Here is a 16607-nt window from a genome sequence, read left to right as displayed (position 1 = left end):
CTCCAGGCCAACACAGGCAAGAGGCCACATGCACATGTGCCCCAAATGATTTTTCCTTCCCTGCCCTTGCAAGTTGTCTGCCTACATCTACCCACTGAAGCCTACCAGGAACTGGAGTTGTGGCATGGAAGCCACAGTCCTGACTCCCTCTAAGTATGTCCTGGGACGCAGGGACACAGGCCCAGGGACAGTCAGGTTACTCTCAGAAAAGACACAGGCTGTTAGAGCTCTGACTGTGTGCTCCAGTGTGGTCTCTCCTCTGAATAAGGCACCCATGGTTCTTGGAGAAGTCTATATACAGCTCTAAACCCTAATGGTTTGGGTCAGTCTGCATAACCAGCCCAGAGCCACAGAGGCCTTGAGTTGTGCCTGTGGTGGCCAAGAAGGCCCCTCAATGCCCACTCGCTCCTCCATTACCTGCCTAAACAAGACAAGACTCTACCAGGAGAGAACAAGCATCTATCAGGAGAGAACAGCAGTCACAAACTCTCTCCTGGGTCCCCAGGGAGAACTTACTTTCCTTTGACCCATAGATCTCCAACACTACAGGTTTCAGGTCGAAGGGGGCCAGGCCTGCCTCAAACACCAAACCTGGTTCTAAGGTCACAGCATCTGCTTCATTTACCTGAAAGGGAATAGACCAGACACCAATGAAGCCCTCAGTTCTAGGAAAGCCAACTTAAACCCAGTCAAGTGGGGGTGTCTGGCAGGGCTTCTTGTATCTGGGCTGGAGAAACCATCGATTTGGCCAGACCACACAGTATCCCAAGTTTCAGTTGACTCCACCACCCTCGTGAGGGAATTTGGCCACCATGTTCTTATTCCTTCTTCATAGAGGAAGGAATGGGTTATTTTTTGTTCTTTTTGTTTTTAATTTTTAAATTTTATTTAGAAAATTAACTTTAACACAATGACATTGATCAATAAGAGTACATAGGTTTCAGGTAAACATTTCTATAGCATTTGAACTGTTGATTATGTTGTATACACATCACCCAAAGTCAAATCATTTTCTGTCACCGTATATTTCTCCCTTTTTGGACCCTTTCCTCCACCCCCTTTTGTACCCCCCTCCCCCACTCTCTCTTCCCCCTGGTAACCAATTCATTTTTATCTACATCTATGAGTCTCAGTTTTATATCCCACCTATGTGCAAAACCATAACAATTCTTAGCTTTTCTGATTTACTTATTTCACTCAGTATAATGTTCTCAAGGTCCATCCATGTTATCATAAATGTCACTATGTCATCATTTCTTATAGCTGAGTAGTATTCCATTGTATATATGTACCACATCTTCTTTATCCAGTCCTCTATTGAGGGACACTTTGCTTGTTTCCATGTCTTGGCTACTGTGAATAATGCTGCGATGAACATGAGGCTGCATGTGTCTATGTAACAATGTTTTCAAGTTTTGGGGGTAGATACCCAGTAGAGGGATTGCTGGGTCATATGGCTGTTCTATTCTTAATTTTTTGAGGAACCACCATACTTTCTTCCAGAATGGTTGTACTAATCTGCATTCTCACCAGCAGTGAATGAGGGTTCCTTTTTCTCTAAGGCTTCTCCAACTCCTGTTATTACCTGTCTTGTTGATAACAGCCAATCTAACAGATATAAGGTGGTATCTCATTGTAGTTTTGATTTGCATTTCCTAATAGCTAGTGAAGATGAGCATCTTTTCATATATCTGTTGACCATTTGTATGTCCTCATAGGAGAAGTGTCTGTTCAGGCCTTCTTCCCATTTTTTAATTGGATTGTTTGCTTGTTTGTTGCTGAGCTTTGTGAGTTCTTTATATACAGTGTGTCCGTAAAGTCATGGTGCACTTTTGACCAGTCACAGGAAAGCAAGAAAAGACGATAGAAATCTGAAATCTGCACCAAATAAAAGGAAAACCCTCCCAGTTTCATACCTGTTCAGTGCAGTTCGATGTGGGCTCACGCACAGATTTTTTAAGGGCTCCTTATGTAGCTATCCCGTATAGCCTCTACAGCAGGGGTCCCCAAACTTTTTACATAGGAGGCCAGTTCTCTGTCCCTCAGACCATTGGAGGGCCGGAGTATAAAAAAAACTATGAACAAATCCCTATGCACACTGCACATATCTTATTTTTAAGTAAAAAAACAAAACGGGAACAAATACAATATTTAAAATAAAGAACAAGTAAATTTAAATCAACAAACTGACCAGTATTTCAATGGGAACTATGCTCCTCTCATTGACCACCAATGAAACAGGTGCCCCTTCCAGAAGTGCGGTGGGAGCTAGATAAATGGCCTCAGGGGGCCGCATGTGGCCCGTGGGCCGTAGTTTGGGACCCCTGCCGTATAGCCTCTACAGACTTGTCACTGACTGATGGCCTGCCGGAACGGGGTTTCTCCACCAAAATGCCGGTTTCCTTCAACTGCTTATCCCACAGAGTAATGTTATTCCTATGTGGTGGCGCTTCGTTATAAACGCGCCGATATTCACGTTGCACTTTGGTCATGGATTCGAATTTAGCAAGCCACAGAACACACTGAACTTTCCTCTGTACCGTCCACATCTCTACTGGCATGGCCATGGGCTGCTCCGCTGTATACACGGTGTTATGTCATCATCTGCACATGCACATATGCTGCCACATCATCCTACAGAAACTGGGAGGGTTTTCCTTTTATTTGGTGCCGATTTCACATTTCTATCATCTTTTGTTGCTTTCCTGTGACCAGTCAAAAGTGCACCATGACTTTACAGACACACTGTACTTTGGATATTAACCCCTTATGGGAGCTGTTGTTTGCAAATATCATCTCCCATTTAGTTGGCTGTATATTTGTTTTGTTGTCAGTTTCTTTTGCTGTGCAGAAGCTTTTTAGTTTGACATGACACAGTCCCATTCATTTATTTTTTACTTTACTTCCTTTGCCTTTGGGGTCAAATTCATAAATTGTTCTCTATGGCCAAGGTCCATAAACTTACTACTTATGTTTTCTTCTATATAATTTATTGTTCTGGATCTTATATGTAGGTCTTTGATCCATTTTTAATTAATTTTTGTGCAGGGGGACAAACCATAGTCAAGTTTCATTCATTTGCATGTGGCTTTCCAATTTTTCCACCACCATTTACTGAAGAGGCTCTCTTTTCTCCATTGTGTGTTTTTGGCTGTTTGTTGAAGATGATTTGTCCATATACTGTAGATGTGGTTTTATTTTTGGGCTTTCAGTTCTGTTCCTTTGGTTAGTATATCTTTTTTCTGCCAATACCAGGCTGTTTTGATTATCGTGGCTCTATAATATCATTTGAAGTCAGGTAGTGTGATACCTCCAGCTTCATTCTTTTTCATCAGGATTGCTTTTACTATTCAGGTTCCATACAAACCTGGTAATTTTTTTGTTCTATTTCTTTAAGAAATAACAATGGGATCTTGATGGGGATTGCATTAAATTTGTATATTGCTTTGCATAATATGGCCATTTTAACTATGTTGAGCCTTCCAATCCATGAACACGGAATATCTTTCCATGTCATTGTGTCTTTTACAATTTCTTTCAGTAATGTTTTGCAGTTTTCAGTATGTAGGTCCTTCACATCCTTTATTATGTTTATTCCTAGGTATTTTATTTTCTTTGCTGCAATTGTAAAAGGAATAGTTTTTTTTTTTAGTTCATTTTCTAATGTTTCATTGATGGCAAATAGGAAAGCAATAGACTCCTATATATTGATTTTGTATCCTGTGACTTAACTATATTGGTTTATTGTTTCTAATAGTTTTTTTGTGGAGTCTTTGGGGTTTTCTATATACAGGATCATGTCATCTGCAAAAAAAGAAGATACCTTTATATCTTCTTTCCTGATAAGGAAGCCTTTTATTTCATCCTCTTGCCTGATTTCTCTGGCTAAAATTTCCAGAACTATGTTGAATAAGAGTGGAGAGAGTGGGCAACCTTATCTTGTTCTTGATTTTATCTTTTTTTTTTTTTTTTTTCATTTTTCTGAAGCTGGAAACAGGGAGAGACAGTCTGACAGACTCCCGCATGCGCCCGACCGGGATCCACCCGGCAGGCCCACCAGGGGGCGATGCTCTGCCCATCCTGGGCATCGCCATGTTGCGACCAGAGCCACTCTAGCGCCTGAGGCAGAGGCCACAGAGCCATCCCCAGCGCCCGGGCCATCTTTGCTCCAATGGAGCCTTGGCTGAGGGAGGGGAAGAGAGAGACAGAGAGGAAAGCGCGGCGGAGGGGTGGAGAAGCAAATGGGTGCTTCTCCTGTGTGCCCTGGCCGGGAATCGAACCTGGGTCCTCCGCACGCTAGGCCGACGCTCTACCACTGAGCCAACCAGCCAGGGCTTTGTTCTTGATTTTAGAGGAAAAGCCTTCATTTCTTTTTTCATCAGTTAGTATGATATTAGCTCAGGGGTTGGGAACCTATGGCTCGCGAGCCAGATGTGGCTCTTTTGATGGCTGCATCTGGCTCGCAGACAAATCTTTAATAAAAATAATAACAACGTTAAAAATATAAAACATTCTCATGTATTACAATTCATTCATTTCCTACCGCTCATGTTCATGGTTGTGGGTAGCTGGAGCCAATCACAGCTGTCCTCCGGGACAACACCAAGTTTTTATTGGATAATGCGTAATGTACACGGGTCGTTGTATGGCTCTCACAGAATTATATTTTAAAATATGTGGTGTTCATGGCTCTCTCAGCCAACAAGTTTCCCAACCCCTGTATTAGCTTATGGTTTGTTATATATGGCCTTTATTTTGTTGAGGTACTTTCCTTCTATTCCAGTGGTTCTCAACCTTTCTAATGCCATGACCCTGCAATACAGTTCCTCATGTTGCGGTGACCCCAAACCAAAAAATAATTTTGGTGGCTACTTCATAACTGTAATTTTGCTACAGTTATGATTCGGAATGTAAATACCTGATATGCATTATGTATTTTCTGATGGCTTTAGGCGACCCCGTGGGGGTTGCGACCCACAGGTTGAGAACTGCTGTTCTATTCCAATTTTATTGAGTATTTTAAACATAAAGAGATGTTGTATCTTATCGAATGCCTTTTCTGCATCTATTAATAGGATCATGATTTTTGTTTTTTGTTTTCTTGATATGGTGTATTACATTGATCAATTTTCCTATGTTGAACCATTCTTGTGCTCCTGGAATGAATCCCACTTTCAGTAGTATGTATTATTTTTTTAATGTGTTGTATTCGATTTGCTAGTATTTTATTTAGGATTTTTGTATCTGTATTTATTAGAGATATTGGTCTATAGTTTTCATGTTTTGTGTTATCTTTGCCAGGTTTTGGTATGAGAGTTATGTTGTCTCATAAAATGTGTTGGAGAGTATTTCTTCTACTTCTTTTTGTTAGAAGACTTTGAGAAGGATAGGTACCAAATCTTTGAATGTTTGGTAGACTTCACTAGTGTAGCCATTTGGTCCTGGACTTTGGTTTTGGGTAAGTTTTTTATAATTGTTTCTATTTCCTCCCTGCTTATAGGTTTATTTAGGTTTTCCGGTTCTTCATGACACAGTCTGGGAAGATTGTATAGTTCTAGGAATTTATCTATTTTCTAGGGTTGTTGAATTTAGTGGCATATAATCTTTCTTAATATTCTACTATGATCCTTTGTATATCTATGATGTCTAAAATTTCTCATCTTTCATTTTGAATTGTTTATATTAGTCCTCCTTTCTTCCTTAGTGAGTCTAGCCAGTGGTTTGTTGATTTTATTGATCTTTGCAAAGAACCAGCTCTTTGTTGTATTAATTTTTTCTTTGTAATTAACCTGTTCTTTTTGTTCCAAATTTCATTTAGTTCTGCTCTAATTTTTACTATTTCCTTTCTTTCGCTGACTTTGGGTTGCCTTTGTTCTTCTTTTTCTAGTTCCTTAAGGTGTGATGTTAGGTTGTTTACTTGGGATCTCTCTTGTTTCTTTAGACTGTAATGATATAAATTTCCCTCTTATTACAGCTTTCACTGTATCCAGAAATTTTGATATGTCATGTTGTCTTTTTTATTTGTATACATCTTTTGATCTCTGCTTTTATTTCTTCTTTTGATCTAGTCATTTTTAGAAGTATGTTGTTTAATTTACACATCTTTATGGGTTTCTTTTTTACACTTGAATTCCAATTTCAAAGCCTTATGATCAGAAAATATGCTTGGTATAATTTCAATATTCCTGAATTTGTTGATGTTAGTCTTGTGGCCCAACATATGGTCCATCTTTGAGAATGTTCCATGCACACTAGAGAAAAATGTGTAATCTGATGTTTTGGGGTGAAATGTCCTATAAATGTCTATTATGTCCATTTGGTCCAGAGTGTCATTTAAGGCCAATATTTCTTTATTGATTTTCTGTTTGGATGGGCTATCTAAAGCTGTAATGGTGTGGTGAAATCTCCAAGTATGATTGTTTTTTTGTCTGCTTCTATTTTTAGATCAGTTAATAGATGTCTTATATATTTTGGTGCTCCATAATTCAGTGCATATATATTAAGAAGTGTTATGTCTTCTTCAGACAGTGTCCCCTTTTATCATTATGAAATGTCCATCTTTGTTTCTGGTTATCTTTGCTGCCTTGAAGTCAGCATTGTCAGTTATGAGTTTGGCTACACCTGCTTTTCTCTGGATATTATTTGCTTGGAGAATCGTTTTCCAACCTTTTACTTTGAATCTACTTTTGTCCTTGCAGCTTAGATGTGTTTCTTGAAGGCAGCATATGGTTGGGGTTTTCTTTTTGATCCAATCTACTACTTTATGCCTCTTCATTGGTGAGGTCAGTCCATTTACTTTCAAGGTAATTGTTGACACTTGAGGATTTCCTATAGCCATTTTATGTTTTATTTTCTGGTAGCTTTCTGTCTGGTTTGGTTCTTCTCTTTTTTGTTTCTGTCAGTTGTTTTTGTTTGGTGGTATTCTTTACTTCTTTCCCATGTTTCTTCTTTTCTAAGCTGTGAGTTTCAGTTGTGGCTTTTTAATGGGTGGTTACCATTAGGTTAAGAAAAAAATGTTCATATGTACCAGAGTCCTTTGTCTTATGATTGCTTCTGCACTCCATCCCCTCTGCTACTGCTGATCCTTATCTTCTCCCCTTTTATGTTATTGTTGACACAGATTATCCTTGTTTTTTATTGTGACCTTGTTGGAACTTTTACTTGTAGTTTTGATTTGTTTTGTTCTTTGTGTCTGGTCGAGTATTTCCTGAAGTGGGGGATTTCTGGTGATAAATTCCTTCGGTTTCTGTATATACAAAAATGTTTTTATTTCTCCTTCATATTTGAAGGATAACTTTGATGGATATAGTATTCTTGGCTAGTAATTCTTTCTTTCAATACTTGGAATGTTTGGGTCCACTCTCTTTTGCCTTGTAGAGTTTCTGCTGAGAAGTCTAATGATAACCTAATGGGCTTTCCTTTAGATGCTATATTCTTTTTTTCCCTAGCTGCCTTGAAGATTCTTCCTTTGACAATTTTATTACGATGTGCCTTGGAGTAGATCTGTTTGTGTTGCAGTAACTCGACGTTCTGTTTGCTTCTTGGATTTGAGGCTCTAACTCTTTCTATAGGCTTAGGAAGTTCTCATAAATTATTTGTTCGAATAGGCTCTCCATTCCCTTCTCCCTCTCTTCTTCTTTGATATACCCATTATTCTTATATTGCTCTTTCTGATGGAGTCAGACAATTCTTGTAGAGCTCTCTCAGTTTTTTTAAATTCATAAGTCTCTCTCCTCGTCTCTCTGTAGCCATATCTAGTTTCCTGTCTTCACTATCACTGATTCTTTCCCCTATCTGGCTTGTTCTGTTAGCTAAACTTGCTACCTCAGTCTTCAATTCATGTATTGAGTCCTATGTGTGTGTGTGTGTGTGTGTGAGAGAGAGAGAGAGAGACAGAGAGACAGAGAGAAAGAAAGAGGGACAGACAGAGACAGACAGACAGGAAGGGAGAGAGATGAGAAGCATCAATTCTTCTTTGTGGCACCTTAGTTTTTCATTGATTGCTTTCTCATATGTGCTTTGACTGGGGGGGGGGGGGCTAAAGCAGAGCAAGTGACCCCTTGCTCAAGCCAGCAACCTTTGAGTTCAAGCTAGATACCATGGGGTCATGTCTATAATCCCATGCTCAAGCCAGCAACCCAGTGACCTTGGGGTTTTGAACTTGGGTCCTCTGCATTCCAGTCTGGTGCTCTATCCATTATGCCACTGCCTGGTCAGGCAAGATTTTTATCTGTTTTTAAAGTTTCAATCTCTTTGATGAGGTATTTGTTTTGTTCATTAATTTGTTTTCTGAGCTCATTAAGTTGCCTATTGGTGTCTTCTCACATCTCGTTGAGTATTTTCAGAACTTCAATTTTGAATTCTCTATCATTTAACTCCAAGGTTTCCATGTGATTGAGATTTTTTTATGGATATATTTTTTTTCTTTCTGAACTACATGTCTGTCTTGTGTAGCCATGGTATTTGATTTCTTCTTCCTTGTCCATTCAGTGCATGGATCTTTCAGGCACACTTGCAAGCCCAACTGCGGTTCCTTCACTATGTTATAGTTGTTCAATTTGTTGAAATTTCAAGGGGAGAATCAGGAGTCTCTCACACACTGCCATTACTCTGACATCATCTTTGGGTTATTTTTCTTTTCCCTAGGGAGAAGTCTAGTTTTTGGCCCAGCAATCTATGTGTGAGCTTTAGGATCAACTTGATTTACAGAGGCTTTACCTAGAAGGCCTCATGAGGGAAAGCGGCTCTCCCACACTAGACTAGGTGCACAGCCCAGGCTCTACAGGCTCTGAAGGACGCTGCTGTCACATATTCAGGTCCACCTGATTGGCCATGCTCTTACACGTGTTTATAGTGAGAACACAGGTGCTTTTGTTTGGTGACCTCTTTATCTTGGGCTTCAAAGACCTCACTGTGAAGCCCTCCATATGGGGAAGTGGAGAGCTTTGACATTCTTATCCACTCTGATTTGATACTCAGTACTTTTGCTTCTGGGTTTGGGCCCATATAACTTCAGCAGTCTTTCATTCATGGATTCAGCATTTCTCTCAGTTTAACTTCTTGCTCCTGAACTAAGTGTTAAGTGAGTATTACTTCCATTGTGTCTCATTTTCACTTAATCGACTACTCAGACATGTCACAGATCACCCCTCTCTAACTCAGCAGCATTTTACACATTAAAAAATAGAGACAAAGAAATTTTAGGTTACTTCCTCAGGCCACTGACCTGGTAAGCCACAGAACTAGGATTTGAATCCATGCAGTAAGGGTTTATTTCTTCCATTATGCTGTTACTTACTGGAGTTTTGGAGGAAGTCTTATGGGGTTTTTGTAGTTTCTCCTTCTACTAAATCTCAACCTTAAACTAATACTATATAACCTGGAAATATTATAAGTACCTTTCCACTAGGTCTACAATTTATTTATGTGGTATTTCATTTTATGTACAAAGTGAAGGCTGCGATTACAGGGGTAAGCATAGAACAGAAAGTTATAAAATGAAAAAAAATAAGTGATGCTTCTAGACCTCAAAATGTAACTGTGAAATAAAAAAGTAAATGAATGGGCAACAGTCAGTTAGACATGTTTAAAGTCTAAAAAAACATTTAGAAATAATAAATGACTTCAATACATTTGCAGGATACAGATCAATATATAGAAATCTGTTGCATTTCTATACACCAATAATTATCAGAAAGAGAAACTAAGAAAACAATCCCATTTACAATCATATTAAAAAGTTTAAAATATTTAGGAATAAATTTAACCATAGAGTTGAAAGACCTATATTCTGAAAATTGTAATACATTGAAGAATGAAATTGAATAAGGTACAAATAAGTGGAAAGATATACCTTGCTCATAGATAGGAAGAATTAATATTGCTAAAATATCCTAACAACCTAAAGTAATATACTGACTTAATACTATCTCGTATTAAAATAACAATGGTATTCTTCTCAGAATTAAAACAACTAATCCTAAAATTTGTATGGAACCACAAAAGACTCTAAATAGTCACTTAATAATTTTAAAACAAGGTAAAAACATAAAATTATAAATATACATTTATCAAAATCACCATTTAGGATTAAGGGCAAGATTAAAGCATTTGCTGAGAAAACAAACAAGCAAGCAGCTGAGAGAGCATAACACCAAGAGTTTCACTCTAATGGATCTCCAATATGACTACTTCAAGAAGAAAGCCTATCCAGAAGGATGGTCTGAAATATCAAAAACAATGGTAAACAGATTAAATGGCAAAATGTAGGCTAATCCAAATATTCTCCTTTTCTTTCTCCCCAACCCCTTTCTAAGTTTTTGTGTGTGTACACACACACACACACACACACATAAATATAATTATATTTACATATAGTGTCTACAAATACATGAAGTATCTATATTGTAAGGTTAAAATAGACATAATATATTAAATAGTAATATCTAAAAAGGAAAAAGGGAAGTCTGAGCTATATGTTTCATATCCCTTTATTGTTGGGGGAGCTCAGTATTTTTTTACTATAATGCATTGGTAAGCTAAAGGTATACAGTAAAAATTTAAAGGGAATAATTAAAGAATATAAATACAGTGTTTACATTCACTACCAATGGGGTGGTAGAATAAAAGGAAAACAATGTAAATGAACATACACATACAAACTCAACTTTTAAATATCAGAAAAGGAAAAATCAGAAATCAGAAGGAAAGTAAGACTAAAAATCAAAAAGTAATGTCAGAAATAAGTTCAAATTTATCAATAACAATAATTATTAGTGGTCTAATCTACTTCATAAGACAAATTTAGATTGTCCGATTGTATTAATAAACAAAATCCAGGCCCTGGCCAGATGGCTCAATGGTAGAGTGTTGGCCAGGAGTGTAGAAGTCCCAAGTTCGATTCCCGGCCAGGGCACACAGGAGAGGTGCCCATCTGCTTCTCCACCCTTTCCCCTCTCCTTTTTCTCTATCTCTCTCTTCCCCTCCCACAGCCAAGGCTTCACTAGAGCAAAGTAGGCCCAGGCGCTGGGGATGGCTCCATGGCCTCCGCCTCAGGTGCTAGAATGGCTCCAGTTTCAACAGAGCAATGCCCCAGATGGGCAGAGCATTGCCCTATAGCAGGCTTGCTGGATAGATCCAAGTTGGGCGCATGCGGGTGTCTGTCTCTCTGTATCCCTGCTTCTCACTTTAGAAAAATACAAAAATAAAAATAAATAAAATCCAGCAATAGACAGTTTGAAAAAACACACCTGATATATAAGCTCACAGAAAGTTGAAAATAAAGAAATGGAGGTCCTGGCCAGTTGGCTCAGTGGTAGAGCGTCTGCCCAGCATGTGGAAATCCTGGGTTTGATTCCCAGTCAAGGCGCACAGGAGAAGCCATTATCTGCTTCTCCATCCCTCCCCCTCTCTTTTCTCTCTCTCTTTCTCCCTCTCTCTCTCCTCCCCTCTTGCAGCAATTTAGCCCCAGGTGCTGAGGATGGCACCACGGCCTTGCTTCAGGCACTGAAAGAGCTCTGTTGCTAAGCAATGGAGAAGCAGCCCCACATGGGCAGAGCATCACCCTGTAGGGAGCTTGCTGAGTGGATCCTCGGAGGGGCGCATGCAGGAGTCTGTCTTCTTGCCTCCCTGCCTCCTTGCCTCTCACTTAACATAAAGAAAAGAAAAAAGAAATTAAAAAAGGCATAAGAGGATACTAACTAAAAATAAGTTGATTGATATGTTAGTATCAGAATTTAGTCAAAAAGCACTGCCAAAGATAGAGATTATTTCATAATGATAAAATACCAAATTCACCAAGAATGATAGGGATATTCTCTCATACACTGCTGGTGGAAGTAGAAATTGAAATAACCATATTGTATTTGTTTATAAATCATATATATATTTGGCATTATTTTATTTGTTTGTTTGTTTATTTTTATTTAGTGAGAGGAGGGGAGATAGAGACAGACTCCAGCATGTGCCCTGACCAGGATCCACCTGGCAAGCCCACTGCAATGCTCTGCCCATCTGAGGTCCTTGCTCCACTGCAACCAGAGCCATTTTTTAGTGCCTGAGGGAGGCTGTGGAGCCATCCTCAGCACTAGAGGGGAAAGGGGTGACTCTTTCCAATTAAGCCATGGCTGCAGGAGGGGAAGAGAAGAGAGAAAGGGAGAAACGAGAGGGGGTGGGGTGGAGAAGCAGAAGGGCACTTCTGTGGACCCTGACTAGGAATCAAATCCGGGACATCCCCACGCCAAGGCTACGCTCTACCACTGAGCCAACAGGCCAGAGCCTGGCATTTTTTAAAAGTCTAATTCATATCCCATTGCTCAGCAAGTCTGCCCCTACATATATATTCAAGAGAAACATTTAATTCCTGTGTCCCAGGAAATTTGTATAAGAATATTCCTTAAGCTCTGATTAGAATTTAAAAATAAACTGAAAACAGTCCAAATGGCTAATGACCTGAAAAGAACAAATAAAGTGTGGTATACTAACATAATGGACTATATTGTAGAGCTCTGGAAATGAAGGAACAATAGCATATTCAACAACATGGTTGAGTCTTAGCATAACATTCTGGAGGAAAAAAGCAAGTATCCGAAGACAATCCAGTAATATTATTTTATAATTATTTTTAAGAAGTAAAACTATGCGGTCATCCATATAAGTCTTAAAACTAAAATAAAAGGCAGAATATTCTTAGGATTCTGTTTGCTCAGGAAGGAGAAACACATAGGTCATTATAAGTAGGGCCAGTGGGTCATACCACCCCAAGTGCCGCCATTCCCACAGACTCCAGTGCTGCTCCAAAGTAGCCCTAGAAGTAAGCTATTAGCAATAATGAAGTTTTGAGAACTTGTGGTGGATCCATAAATAGTATTATTTTCTATTATTAGCATATTAAAAAATAAAGAGGCTAAACAGATAATTCAAGGGTTATAATTAAGCCATGATAGTAACTGTGGTCCAATTTAAAAACAAACAGAACACATTCAGTATTTGTACCAAATCACTGATTCCTGAATTAATCAAGCTCCATCTGGCTGAGTCCAGCCTCATTGCTTTTTCTAGTCTCTTGTTTGTTCTGCTCTGTCACACTGGCTTCCCTATAGCAACTCAAACAAGCCCAGCTATCCCCTGTCTCAGGCCCTTTGCACATGCTGTTGTTCACTGCCTGGAATAGCATGGCTCTTGGCTTATCAATACTCACCCTTGGCCTGACCAGGTGGTGGCGCAGTGGATAGAGCGTCGGACTGGGATGTGGAAGGACCCAGGTTCGAGACCCCGAGGTCGCCAGCTTGAGCATGGGCTCATCTGGTTTGAGCAAAGAGCTCACCAGCTTAGACCCAAGGTCGCTGGTTCCAGCAGGGGGTTACTCGGTCTGCTGAAGGCCCGCGGGTCAAGGCACATGTGAGAAAGCAATCAATGAACAACTAAGAAGTCGCAAAGCGCAACGAGAAACTGATGATTGATGCTTCTCATCTCTCTCCGTTCCTGTCTGTCTGTCCCTGTCTATCTCTGCCTCTGTAAAAAAAAAAAAAAAAAAAATACCCTTGGGGTCTCAGCTTCATTGTTCCCACCCAGGGAGATTGTCCCTGACAAGCAGAGCTCTGTCATGTCCCTTTCATTGAATATCACACAACCTGAAATTGCATGTCTACTTGTTAACATGTTTTTCTTTTCTCCTAACTAACTTGTAAGCTCCTCAAGAGTAAGGACCACATGTGTTTAAATCCACCACTGCAGCCCCACTGCCCAGCACAGGGTCTGACAAAGGGTCACATGAGCAGGAACAGTGCTGACGGAGTGAAGAGGATTTTGGAAAGCCTCGAAAACCAGGGGAGCAGCTATCATCCACAATCCTGACACCGTATTCCTCTTCCCTGTGAGCGTCACTCATCTATTTCCCATGATGTATCAGGAACTTCCAGACATGGTTATATAACCATTTTGATAACAAACATTCTTGTTTTTTTCCTGACTTCAAAGAACTTAGTGCCTCAAAGTAGTCCCCCCCCTTTCAGAGCATGTTGAATTTTGCTTTGATACGTTAAAGATGGCTGCTCTGTTTCCATTTCTTAAATGACTTTATTAACAGTATTAACAGTGGGGGCTAACTGCCCCACACATCAGCCTCCTATATGTGAGTACAGAATTGCTCCAGAACAACAGGAGCAAGAGGAAGTCTGGATCGTCTTCCTTTAGGCAGCACTGACTTACCGAGATGGCCTCAATGCATTCAAGGTAGGAGGTTCTCTTCACGCAGGTGACAAGAGGTCCATCCTCTAGAGGGGCTTTTTGCATACTGTCATGGAAATTGGTGCACTTACTGGCTTCATGATTTGAGACGGTGCACCATCTCACAGTTTTCTCAGGGACAGCCAGACACAGCCCTAGGGGAGAAAGGCAGGCGGTCTCTGTTCTAGTGGGAGAGGCAGTGGCGCCCTCTTAAGGGACTTGTCCATGATCAATGGAGGGTACAAGTTCCATTGCATTCTGAGGCTAAGGGCAAGAGACCGGGAGGCAGCTCTTACCATTGGTTTGTAAACACAGAGCCTATTCGGAAAAATAAACTTTTGGTTAGCCCCTGACGTTGCCAGGAGAGAAGACAGAGGAAGAACAAACAGCCCAAACCCTGTCCAGAAGAATTTGGGACAGGCCTGGGGGCCGCACTCGGGATTTCCCTGGGGCCGCAGGTAGCTGGACCAGAGCTGTACTCCACCTTTCCAGCCTCCCCAGCCCCAAAGAGCTCACTGTGACGCCCTATGGCAGTACTGGGCCAGGGAGGGCCTACTACAGGACTCCTTGCCTTTGCTGCCTTCTTCCTGTGCCCTGCCTAGATTAGCCCTCTCCCCCATGTAAGATACCCTGCTCCAAAAATGATTTAAGACAGCCTGAGACCTGACAAAACCAAGTTACTGAGGCAAGGAGGGCTCTGCACATGCCGGAACTCACTGACTTTGTACCATTACCTTCCTTACAGTTACCCAGCCAAGAGCCCTGCCCACCCCATAATAACACAGGATAGCGCCCCCTACATTTGTGTGCAGGATTTTTTATCAGTGATAACTCACCTGTGTCCAGAGCTCTGCCATTAGATACATTATCTCATTCCACTTTCACAACAACTGTGTACTTACTGTGAAAAAGCAATTCCCACTTAACTAATGAGGAAAGCAGCTCAGAGAGGTCAAGGGACAGCCTAAAGTCACACAGCACAGAATGACAGGTGGATTCCATTCTAGGGTGGTTGTTTTTCTCCTACATTCTTCTACCTTCCTGATGTGTGGTAGGGATGGGAGGTGTTGCGCAGTTCAGAGCAGGAAATATCCTTTTGGTTAGACACCTGACAAGTCAGGCACTCCTGACGTGTCCTTCCGTCTTAGTCCCTCTTAATAATAATCGGTGAGGCCTGGGAAAATTCCTTCTCCTCTGTCCCTGTTTCCTTCATGGTAAGCGGGTTCAACAGCCTCTAGGCCAGGGGTTATGAACTTTTCCTGTAATTACCTAAGTCAATATTTTAGGCTTTGTGGGCTACACAGTCTCTGTGGCAACCACTTAACTGTGCCCTTGAAGCCTGAAAGCAGCCATGGACAACGCTCACCTGAACGAGCACTATCGTGTTCCAATACATTTTTTGTTATGGACACTGAAATGTGAATTTCATTTAACTTACATGTGTCAAAAACGATTCTTTTGACTTTCTTTCAACCATTCAAAGATGTAAAAACCATTCTTAGCTCATCCTGATGCTATATAACATCAGGCAGCAGGCAGAATTTGGCCAGCTGGTCACGCTTTGTGAACCCCAGCCGTAGGTTAAGGGGTTCCTGCTAGGACCAAAGTTAGTCAGGTTCCCAGGTGGGTCGAAGGCACTTTGGGGCCCACCAGGCGCGAGGCCGATTCGGGGCTCCTTAGACCCAGGCAGTGCAGTTCCGGCCATAGCTGACCCTCGGAAGCACCCGGCCCCAGTCCTGGAAGGCCGGCCCCCACCTCTGCTCCTGGTGAGCCACTCACCCAGGGTCCCGGCGCACAGCAGGGTGCAGATGGCGAGCCTCATCTTCCGCTGCGGAGCAATACACCGATCAGGCCCCTACGGGCCTCGGCCAGCTTTACCTTTCCTCCCGGGGGCGGATCCGCCTCTTCCGCAGGATTCGCCCTTCCCGGCAGATAGCCGTTGCCACACCCACTTCGCGCGGGGGCAGCTCGCCCGCAATCTCGGCCCTCTTTGGGGCTGCAGGGTGGCAAGTTGTCACCCACTCGCCTGCTGCCCGAGGCTGCCCCTTCTGCCCAGTGCCCCGAGCTGCAAGACTGCAGCAGCGAGGCTGGACCTCTCGGCGAGCGGCCGCGCCACGGCGGTAGACCGAAACAAGCCGGAGCCCGCTCAACTAGACAGAGCGATCCGCCCGGGTCCCATACGTTTCTTGACCTCCGGACCTTCATCTAGCCAAGCAGCCCTTAAACGTTTTGAACACAGACTCCTCAGGACTGGGGAGAAGAGGAGGGCAGTTCCCAGGGTGAAAACTGGATCCTTCTGCCAGGAAAGCGTGTGCACACGTTATAAAGTGTGTTTCTAACACAGTTCTCAAGGGTCCTCAGACTCTTCCAAAGACAGCGTC

At 41.6% G+C, this 16607-nt stretch overlaps 1 protein-coding gene across 1 annotated transcript in view; it reads right to left on the bottom strand.

Annotated features, from left to right (window-relative positions):
• The window catches only part of LOC136381907 (inhibitor of carbonic anhydrase-like), a 49541-nt gene extending 33225 nt beyond the window's left edge, over positions 1-16316 (bottom strand). Inside the window, exons 1-3 of the mRNA XM_066350473.1 lie at positions 16006-16316; positions 14209-14381; positions 517-625 (exon numbers count right to left, since the gene is read on the bottom strand). Of these exons, the coding sequence (XP_066206570.1) occupies positions 517-625; positions 14209-14381; positions 16006-16048 (325 nt within the window). The 5' untranslated portion in view covers positions 16049-16316. The remainder of the gene's footprint in view (positions 1-516; positions 626-14208; positions 14382-16005) is intronic.
• Positions 16317-16607: the final 291 nt, after the last annotated feature.

This window comes from Saccopteryx leptura, chromosome 10, assembly GCF_036850995.1.
Source record: "Saccopteryx leptura isolate mSacLep1 chromosome 10, mSacLep1_pri_phased_curated, whole genome shotgun sequence".
NCBI classification, from domain to species: Eukaryota; Metazoa; Chordata; class Mammalia; order Chiroptera; family Emballonuridae; genus Saccopteryx; species Saccopteryx leptura.
Note: the sequence above shows the minus strand (reverse complement) of the source record. Positions and strands in the feature narration are given on the sequence as shown.